The following is an 11,022-nucleotide window of genomic DNA, read 5'->3' as shown; positions in this document are numbered from 1 at the left end:
GGCTTCACTCTGGTGATTGTAGCAAGAAGTCAAGTGAATTTTGAATAAAATTGTCCTCACTGCGAATATGTGTAGAAATACCTCCTGAAGACTTGTCATTCTTTGTATGTGTTACAAACTCATTAATGCAAATCTTTTTAAAAATTCTTTCTAATTAAGAATCCAATTTTAATTGCACTTGCTATGAAATCCATTATTTTGGAAAGGAATCATCTCTAAATAGTTTCAATTCCTTAACCAGAAACAGTATTATATTGTCCGGGTGGCCTTGAAAATATTTCATGTCATTCATACCATGTCAGAGCACATAACTAGAATGCCCATTATTAGTTCAGCAGTATTTTTAGAGCATTTTAAAAAAATGAGATCTATTTGAAGTATTCACTTTCTCTACAAGTATCACTAGCAAACGTGAGTCAGATCCATTTTCAAGAAATGAACATTCGTGTGAAAACAAGACATTTATTTATTTATTGAATTTTTGCTTTTTTGAGTAAATAGTAGTAAGTATGTAATCTCTAAGAATTATGTGACATGAATCTTCATTGCTACATAGAATGTTGGACACTTTGGAAAGACAGCCACTGGGAAAGTTACAACATAAACAGAGGGTAACATGGAGAACTCATAATTTCATAACATCAGAGAACTGCGGAAAATAAAAGAATTAAATGACCTGAAATAGCAAAGTTAAAAAGTAAAAACTTTCCCTAGTTGAGCCAATGTTTACCCAACACTTTGCTCTTCTATATTATTTTCCAAACTTGCATGTGGACAGAAGTTCTGACTTGGCCCAAGTAGAGGAACCTAGCTGGAAAAAGTAAATCCAGCTGAGCTTTGGTTGTAACCCAGGGTAACTTCTTACTGTTACTTATTCAGGCTTTTTCTTTTTTTTCCCAAGGCTACCCAGATCATTCTTAAAATATGTCTGAATCCTCCACACTGGTCTTCATCTCTTCTGCATCTCCTGCTAATTTGTGCCCTTTGGACCTTTCGGTTTCCATATCACATCCCGTAGCACCTCCCTGACCAACCACACGGCCTCTGCTGGACCACCTCCAGGAGCAAATATATTTTTGGAGACTCTCCTCGGCTGAGTTAGGTTGACAGTGACTGTGTGACATGACCTCAGGTCTCTGCACAGGAACATCACTAAGCCCTGATGATGATGGATTTCAAGCCCTGCTCCCCACACTCATTTCCTGTGACACTTGCAGTGGCCCAGGCACAATCTAGGAAACCAAGCAGACGTCCCTTCCACTCTGTGATTCCATAAGGAACATACTGCATCTTCTCTCTTGGCTTTTATTATCAACCCTCAACACCACCACCATTTTTAATCCCACCACGTAGAAGCCAAAGAGCAACTGTGTGTGTGTCAACTAGATTCTCTTCATGTTTCCATTCCTGCAGTCTCCCCACACTTTAAAATTCTTAACTTTTGTGAAAAAAAAACCCCTCATATCATTCTGTATTCTTCCAGTGTTCTACAGGGTAAATTCTATGCCCTACAGTTTATTTAGTTTTTAATCCCTACTTTTGGAATTTTAATATCTCACATTTTCTTTCTGTGAAAGGTAATTGAGACAAATCAGAGATGTTTAGCATTAGGATATTTTATGGACTATGCATTTACAATTGACTATTTAGACACTCATAACCCCAAAGTCTTACTGATGGTCTCAGCTAACTCCCCCTGAGGACAGCTGTGTAGACTGCTGTCTAGAACATGGCAAACAAGTAGGAAGATATGTAGTAAAAAGGAGAATCAGAAACTGGGGAAAGTGGGGAAAAATATTCTTGAATATTATGACACGTTATCTTAAAAACTATATCAAAAACTGCTAAACCCGTTATGTTGCTATAAATCTGCCTCAGTTGTCCACCTGTTACACTGACTACATTTATTTGACACCTACCTGTACATGACGGAGGGAGAAGTAGGATGAGCTTTCACTCACCTCTCCTTCCTCAGGTCTGTTTGCTCAGAGGGCACTTAGACCCGTCCATTCTCCTGCTGGTTCTGTCAGGCAAGGCTCTGCAGCTGACGGGGCCTTAACCTGTGGTGTCTGAGGAGTAGAGGAGGCTTTCATGGTCCAGAGCCCTCAGCTTCAAACTACTCCCCTGATTCTCTAACATCTCCCTCTTACACTGACTCAAGAGAATCTGCCTGCCTGCTCCCCAGACAGTCAACATAAGTGGGCAGCTGGGCCACCCGGAGAGGGGGGTTTGTGTTCAGGGCTGTACCACTGTGGGAGGATCTTCCATGGCTTGCTGGCAGTAATAAACTCCAACATCCTCAGCCTCCACCTTGCTGATTTTTAGTGTGAAATCTGTCCCTGACCCACTGCCAGTGAACCTGTCTGGGACCCCAGAGGCTCGGTTGGAAACCTCATAGATCAGAAGCTGTGGAGACTGGCCTGGTTTCTGCAGGTACCAGCTCAAATAAGTGTCTCCATCACTATCTAGGAGGCTCTGACTGGATCTGCAGGAGATGGAGGCCGGGTCTCCAGGGATGACAGACAGGGAGAGTGGAGTCTGAGTCAGCACAATATCCCCATTGGATCCTAAAATAATGAAAGAAAACAGCAAAGTTCTGGACAAAATTTATGAAACAGTTTCAGAATTTTTCTTCTGTTATTGACGTCAGGCTAATCTTTTTTCTTTTTCTTTTTGATTCCAAAGACTACCCAAAATATCCAATTTCAAAACGAACCCAAGATTTACAATGCAAAGAGGTCTCTAGAAGTCATGTACACTTGACCACTCTTTCTATGCCACCATCTTCACCAGAGGACAGATACCTCTTGTTCTTTCCGGATTCATCCTTATTCTCATATCACTAAACATCACATGTCTTTTGCAGAGGGTATGGTATGCATCTAACATGTGGGCAAAGACACACGAAAAGCAGTGTTGCTCCCAGAGCTCACCCCCTCATTCTCCTTCTCATCTCCCCTCCATCCTTACCTGGGACCCAGAGCATGAGGAAACCCAGGAGCTGAGCAGGGAACCTCATTTTCAGAAGCTGGAATTGAGGAGTCCTGATAAGTCAAAGCAAGACTGGAGCTGAGCTTTTATCTCACACTTGCAGGGGAAGGTCCTCCCTGGGGAACAACATGCAAATCCCCTGGAGGGGGGACAGCTGTGTGGAAAGAGCCAGGGGGAGGGAGGGAGGGGCTCAACTTTGAGCAGAGTGAAACAAAGGTCTTCTCTGTTTAGGTGAAAACCAATAGCTAAAGGCCATATTGCTTGGAATAGCGGGTAGAAGAACCCCACTGTGAAAGTCTACATTGATTACAAGAACCCAGTTCATATGGCCTGCAGCTCTAAGAAAGCATCAGAGACCCTGAGGTATAGACATATGTGTCCTGGGTCAATATCTGAGAGGGGAACAGTCATCTTGCTCTGTTTCTTCCAGGCTGATCTAGATAAGAGAACAGCTCCTTCCCCACTAGTACGGATCACCAGAATTTTCTCCAAATAACGTCATGGAGTTGAGCTGGTTCAAGAGCTGTCAGGTAAGTGCAGTTCCCAGGTTACCTGTTTAAGAATGTTAGAAACAGGTGTTAGAATTGGTCTTGCCCTGGCAACTAGTGAATTAAATTTCAAAGAGAACTTAAGTCTAAAGAAATTGACAGGGGAAAAAAATTAATATATCTGTTGTGCAGAGAGTTAATAGTTTAGTTTAAGACCATAAAAAAATGTATAAGAATTTTATGCCTCAGGCAGTAAAATGAAATACCTGAAACCCAGTTGTTTCAATATAGTGCATACTCTATCATAATTCTATCTGTGTCTTTGTCTCTGTGTCTCTTGTCTGTCTGTCTGTCTGTCTGTCTCTCTCTATATATATTACATATATACACACATATATTATATATATATATATATATATAGTCAAAATAGTTCTTTAGGAAAAAATTCACTTGAGATAATGGGACAATATGAAAAAAGTATGACTTTGCATTATTTTTTTTCTGAGGGATGTTTAGAAAGACTCTTCCCCGGTTGACTATTTCTCATCAAGTTGAACTAGGTTCTGCAGGTTTTCCGGTTCTGTCAGCTCTGTATGAGGACCTAAGGTTCTCACTGCCTATATGTTGGAAGCCACAGCCATGAGTCTGCATTTCAAAAGTAGATGCTGTTTGTGAGAAGAGCAATGACTGGATCCTTTATTTTAATGTCTCAGGACGGCCTGTGTCTATTATTGACACATTCCACATTCCTGGGCTTTTATTTAAGAATGGTCATCATGGAACAGAGCTCCAGGCCACCACTGCTCAGGTCGTCAGTCTGTCACAGTAGCTTTCATTAAATAGGAAAACAACACGAGTAGTCTCACGTGTTAGCCTGGTGCAGGTCATGTTGATATACAATGGAGAAAATACAGTCTCTTCAATAAGTGGTGCTGGGAAAACTGGACAGCTACATGTAAAAGAATGAAATTAGATCATTCCCTAACACCATACACAAAAATAAACTCAAAATGGATAAAAGACCTCAGTGTAAGACCGGACACTATAAAACTCTTAGAGGAAAACATAGGCAGAACACTCTTTGACATAAATCACAGCAAGATCTTTTTTGACCCACCTCCTAGAGTAATGGAAATAAAAACAAAAATAAACAAATGGGACCTAATCAAGCTTAAAAGCACAGCAAAGGAAACTATAAACAAGATAAAAACACAACCCTCAGAATGGGAGAAAATATTTGCAAACGAATCAACGGACAAAGGATTAATCTCCAAAATATATAAACAGCTCATACAGCTCAATATTAAAAAAACAAACAACCCAATCAAAAAAGACCTAACTAGACATTTCTCCAAAGAAGACATAGAGATGGTCAAGAGGCATGTGAAAAGCTGCTCAACATCACTAATTATTAGAGAAATGCACATCAAAACTATAATGAGGTATCACCTCACACCGGTTAGAATGGGCATCATCAGAAAACCTACAAACAACAGATGTTAGACAGGGTGTGGAGAAAAGGGAACCCTCTTGCACTGTTGGTGGGAATGTAAATTGATACAGCCACTATGGAGAACAGTATTGAGATTCCTTCAAAAACTAAAAATAAAATTACCATATGACCCAGCAATCCCACTACTGGGTATATACCCAGAGAAAACCATAATTCAAAAAGACACATGCACCCCTATGTTCATTGCAACACTATTTACAATAGCCAGGTCATGGAAGCAACCTAAATGCACATCAACAGACGAATGGATAAAGAAGAAGTGGTACATATATACAATGGAATATTACTCAGCCATGAAAAGGAATGAAAATTGCATCATTTCTAGAGACGCGAATGGATCTAGAGACTGTCATACAGAGTGAAGTAAGTCAGAAAGAGAAAAACAAATATCGTATATTAACGCATATATGTGGAACCTAGAAAAATGGTACAGATGAACCAGTTTGCAGGGCAGAAATAGAGACACATTTGTAGAGAACAAACGTATGGACACCAAAGGGGGAAAGTGGCAGGGAGGGGTGGTGGTAGTGGGATGAATTGGGAGATTGGGATTGACATGTATACACTAATATGTATAAAATAGATAACTAATAAGAAACTGCTGTATAAAAATCGAAAAAAGAATGAGCTATAGGCCATGATAAATGACTGGAAATGTACTTGTGCAGATCTTACTCACATTACATAACCTCATCCTGGTCAACTGGGAGCATCTTCAACCCGCAGATTGGCTCTCTGTTCTGGAATCTCACAAACTATGTGAAGTGTGAAGCTTTTTATTAGAAAGTATAGAAATCTATTATTCCAGCTAACTGTGCCAAAATAATTTATTATTTTATAAATATGATGAGAAGAAGTCTTTGATTCTATTATAAAAAATAAAGCAAATAATTGCTGGTCACAATAACCCTGATTATGCCCCTAAACATACAATGCCTTTTCGTTTGGGACTGAATAATAATGTTTCAAGATTCAATAAAACTATTTGTTTTCGTATAAGCTAAATCTCTAGTGTTGGTCATAACAGGAGTTCACTACACTCAGAACATGTAGAAAAAAAGAGAGAGAATGAAAAACATGTTACAAAAAGTGTTTCCATTAATATTTGCAGAGAAAAAAAGAGAACAGCGAGAGATTTAGAGAGCGAGAAGGAGAGAGGAAGCATAATATGAATTACCATTCTCCCACCATCAAAATCTTCAAGGTAATAGGCAAATAAAGACAAACTTCGGACCAGAACTTGCAACAGGATAGACATGTATGCGTATTAAGAATTTGAATTGACTGCCGCCTGGTGTACTTTTGACACAAGGACCAGGTCGAAGTAGGTACAAATACAGATAATAATTTCCATTTAAGCCCTCCTAACTCCACCACCAATCCAGAAATTGTGTCAAAACAAAGTTATCTGAAATGAGTTGGGAACAATCTTTGGGCTGCCTGGTGACATTCTGGATGTTGTCCGGTAGATGATTTTGCTTAGTTGGACATGCTGTACAGATTGTACTTCTGGGCATGAAACAGCGGGCACCAAATTGCAAGAAAAATTTTCCCCCGATGGTAAGAGAGCTCTCATGTGTCCCATAAATAGGATGAAGATGGACTTCCCCTTCAGAGTGTTGAATGTGTGTCTTTTTCTTAAAGAAAGGAATTGCCTGACAGCTTCTCTGACTTCTGGCATCAACACATTCCACGTGTAGGAGGGCTGGTCTGGCTCATGGACCAGGTGACATGGAATCTGCCAGATTTGGGTGGGCCCAGAAAAGCAAAGGGCTCTGCAGCAGGTCCAGCCTGCAGTGCAAGCAGCCCTGCCACTGGAGCCAGTGAGGACACGGAAGACTTGGTCAAAGACATCAACCATCTGGACATAACTGACACTTAGAGAACAGCCTGCTGAACAATAGTAAAACACACCAGGGAACCTAGTGGATGCTCTTGGGAGGACATGGCAGCCTTTCCCTGGAGGGACTGTGGGGCATGAGCTCCCCTGGTGGAGAGGAAGGAAAAGGCTGTGGGAGGCTGTCCTGGTAATGCCCTGACATCTGTTTACACAGAGGTGCCCAGTGGCTATGACTGAGGACTTTATGGTCTCTTTCTCAAGGCTCCAAGGCCATTTCCACTTGAGCCCATCCTGGGGTTAGCTTGTCCTCTGGGCACTGCAGCTACTCCTGCCACCCTGAGAAGCTGAGCCTCCTTGGGAAGTTTGTATCTGGATCCTTATTCACTGTGCAGGGTCCAGTGAGTATCCTGCCCACAGAAGCATGTTCAGCATCTCCAGGCTCCTTGCTGGTGATTGTAACAAGAAGTCAATTGAATTTTGGATCAAATTGTTTCTACTGTGAATATGTCTAGAAATACCTCCTGAAGACTTGTGGTCTTTGTATGTGTTACAAACCTCTTAATGTCGACAATTTTTTTAACTTTCTAATTAAGAATCCAATTTTAATTGCACTTGCTATGAAATCCATTATGTTGAAAAGGAATCATCTCTCATAAGTTTTATTCCCTTAACCAGAAACAGTATTATATTATCCAGGTGGATTTGAAATTATTTAATGTAATTCATACCTTGTCAGAGCACGTGACTATCATGCCCATGATTAGTTCAAAAGTATTTTTAGAGCATTTTTAAAAATGGGATCTATTTGAAGTATTCACTTTCTATACAACTATCACTAGAAAATGTGAGTCAGATCCACTTTCAGGAACTGAACTTTCATGTGAGCCCAAGATATTTATTTATTGTTTGAATTTTTTGTTTTTATGAGAATAGAGTACCAAGTTTGTAAGCTCCAAAAATTATTTAGGTTAAAAATATGACATGAATCTCCATATACAGCAACAATGATTGTTGTACAATTTGGAAATCCAGTGCACTGCAAAGGTTACAAATAATCAAAGGGTAAAGTGGAGAATTCGTATTTTTATAACATCAGAGAGCAATGGAAAATATAAGAATCACATGACCTGAAATAACAAAGTAGAAAAATCCCTTTCTAGTTGAGCCAATGTTTACCCAACACTTTGCTCTTCTATATTATTATCCAAAATTACATGTGGACAGAAGTTCTGACTTGGCCCAAGTAGAGGAACACAGCTGGAAACAGTGAATCCAGCTGAGCTTTGGTTGTCCCACAGGGAAACTTCTATCACAAGGGGACATTGCTGAAGTCTGAATCTGCAGGCAGGCTAGGGATGCTGGGTTAGAAAACAGAAATCTCCTACTTATTCAGACTTTTGTTCTCAAGGCTGCCCAGAGCATCCTTAACGTATGTCTGAATGCTCCACACTGGTCTCCATCTCCTCGGCATCTGCTGTTCTGCACCCTTTGGGTCTTTCAGTTTCCATGTCACTGCCTGTAGCACCTCCCCAGCCCAACCTCATGGCCTCTTCTGGACCACCTCCAGGAGCAAATAAGTTTCTGGAGACTCTCCTCGGCTGAATTAGGTTGACAGTGATTGTGTGACATGACCTCAGGTCTCTGCACAGGAACATCACTAAACCCTTGGTCATGACAAATCTCAAGCCCTGCTCCCCACACTAATTTCCTGTGACACTTGCAGTGGCCCAGGCACAACCCAGGAAACCAGGCAGACGTCCCTTCCACTCTGTGATTCCATAAGGAACATACTGGGTCTTCTCTCCGGGTTGTTCTTATCAACCTTCAACACCACCACCATTTTTAATCCCACCACATAGAAGCCAAAGAGCAGATTATGTGCAATTGTGTGTGTCGACTAGATTCCCTTCCTGTTTCCATTCCTGCAGTCTTCCCACACGTTAAAATTCTTAGCTTTTGAGAAAAAGAAACTGTCATATTTCTGTATTCTTCCAGTGTTCTGTGAGGTAAATTCTATGCCCTGAACCTTCCAGTTTATGTTTTGTTTTGTTTTGTTTTTAAATCCCAACTTTTGGAATTTAAAGACTCACATTTTCTTTCTGTGAAAGGTAACTGAGACAACTCAGAGATGCTTAGCATTAGGATATTGTGTCTGTCATGAATTTGCAAAGAATGTTTGGACACTCTTAACCCAAAATATTTACTAAGTTTTTTCAACTTACTCCCCATGAGGGTAGCTTGTAAAGACTATGATACAGCACATGTTAAAAGAATAGGAACCTACGTAGTAAAAAGGAGAATCAGCAAGTGGGGAAAGTAGGAAAAATTAATTTTGAATATTATACACTTTGTCTTCTTAAACATATACCAAAAACTGCTAAATCCCAATATGTATTTACTTGTTTTGCTACAGACCTTCCTCAATTGCCTAAATTTATTTGACACCTAACAGTACACGACGGAGGGAGAAGTAGGATGAGCTTTCACTCATCTCTCCTTCCTCAGATCTGTTTGCTCAGAGGGCACTTAGACCTGTCCATTCTCCTGCTGGTTCTGTCACACAAGTCTGTGCAGCTTATGGGGACTTAACCTGTGGTGTCTGAGGTGTAGCTGAGGTTCTCATGTTCCAGAGCCCTCAGCTTTATCCTCTTCCCCTAGTTACCTAACTTCTTCTTCTTACGCAGACTCAGAGAATCTGCCTGCCTGCTCTCCAAACAGTCAACACATCTGGGCAGCGGGGTCACCAGGAGAGGGGGATTTATGTTAAGCGCTGTACCACTGTGGGAGGACGTTGTATAATTTGCTGACAGTAATAAATTGCAGCATCCTCAGCCTCCACTGTGCTGATTTTGAGGGTGAAATCTGTCCCTGACCCATTGCCAGTGAACCTGTCTGGGACCCCAGAGGCCCGGTTGGAAGCTCCATAGATCAGGAGCTGTGGAGACCAACCTGGATTCTGCAGGTACCAGCTCAAATAAGTTTCTCCATCACTATGTAGGAGGCTCTGACTGGATCTGCAGGAGATGGAGGCCGGGTCTCCAGGGATGACAGACAGGGAGAGTGGAGTCTGAGTCAGCACAATATCCCCACTGGATCCTAAAATAGAGAAAAGTACAAGATTATGAACAAAATTTTTTTTTTTTTTAAGAAATATGTGCTGTGCTAGTCTTTCTTTTTTTTTTTTAAACTTTTTTGGGTTTATTTATTTATTTATGGCTGTGTTGGGTCTTCGTTTCTGTGCGAGGGCTTTCTCTAGTTGCAGCAAGTGGGGGCCACTCTTCATCGCGGTGCGCGGGCCTCTCACTGTCATGGCCTCTCTTGTTGCGGAGCACAGGCTCCAGACACACAGGCTCAGTAATTGTGGCTCACGGGCCCAGTTGCTCCGCGGCATGTGGGATCTTCCCAGACCAGGGCTCGAACCCGTGTTCCCTGCATTGGCAGGCAGATTCTCAACCACTGCACCACCAGGGAAGCCCGAGATTATGGACAAAATTTATAAACCACTTTCAGAATTTTCCTTTTGTTATTTACTTCAGGCTAAATCATTTTTTAAATTCTGATTAATATCTCAAATATCCTATTTCAAAAAGAACCCAAGATTTGCAAGGTAAAAAGAGGTCTCTGGAGGTCATATTCCTTTGTCCACACTTTCTTTGTCACAGTCTTCACCAGAGCACAGGTACTTGTTTCTTTTGGACTCTTTCTCATTCTCATATTGCTAAACATCGCAGGCCCGCCCTTTACAGAGGGTAATGTGTGCATCTAACACATGGACAGATACACATGAAAAGCAGTGGTGCCCCCAGAGCTCACCCTCCCACCCTCCTTCTCATCTCCCCTCCGTCCTCACCTGGGACCCAGAACATGAGGAGCCCCAGGAGCTGAGCAGGGAACCTCATTTTCAGAAGCTGGAATTGAGGAGTCCTGATAAGTCAAAGCAAGACTGGAGCTGAGCTTTTATCTCACACTTGCAGGGGAAGGTCCTCCCTCGGGAACAACATGCAAATCCCTTGGGGGGGTGCAGCTGTGTGGAAAGAGCCAGGGGGAGGGAGGGAGGGGCTCAACTTTGAGCAAAGTGGAATAAAGGCCTTCTGTGTTTGGAATAAAATGAACACCTAAAATCCATACTTCTTGGAATAGTGGGAAGAAGAATTCCACTGTGAAAGTCCGGATTGATTGCAAGAACCCAG

The 11,022-nt window shown here is 41.6% G+C and overlaps 1 pseudogene and 1 gene segment (V, D, J or C); both read right to left on the bottom strand.

Moving 5' to 3' along the window:
* Positions 1-2,235: 2,235 nt before the first annotated feature.
* LOC103021057 (immunoglobulin kappa variable 2D-29-like) lies at positions 2,236-3,019 on the bottom strand. The segment is given in 2 exon segments: positions 2,236-2,567; positions 2,971-3,019. Coding segments are annotated over 2 exon segments (381 nt in total).
* A 6,576-nt stretch (positions 3,020-9,595) lies between these two features.
* Positions 9,596-10,731, bottom strand: LOC130709430 (immunoglobulin kappa variable 2D-29-like; annotated as a pseudogene).
* Between the last annotated feature and the right edge of the window lie 291 nt (positions 10,732-11,022).

The sequence above is a fragment of the Balaenoptera acutorostrata genome, chromosome 12, assembly GCF_949987535.1.
Source record: "Balaenoptera acutorostrata chromosome 12, mBalAcu1.1, whole genome shotgun sequence".
In the NCBI taxonomy this organism is placed as follows: Eukaryota; Metazoa; Chordata; class Mammalia; order Artiodactyla; family Balaenopteridae; genus Balaenoptera; species Balaenoptera acutorostrata.
The sequence above is the reverse complement of the archived record's forward strand: the minus strand, read 5'-3'. Positions and strand labels throughout refer to the sequence as shown.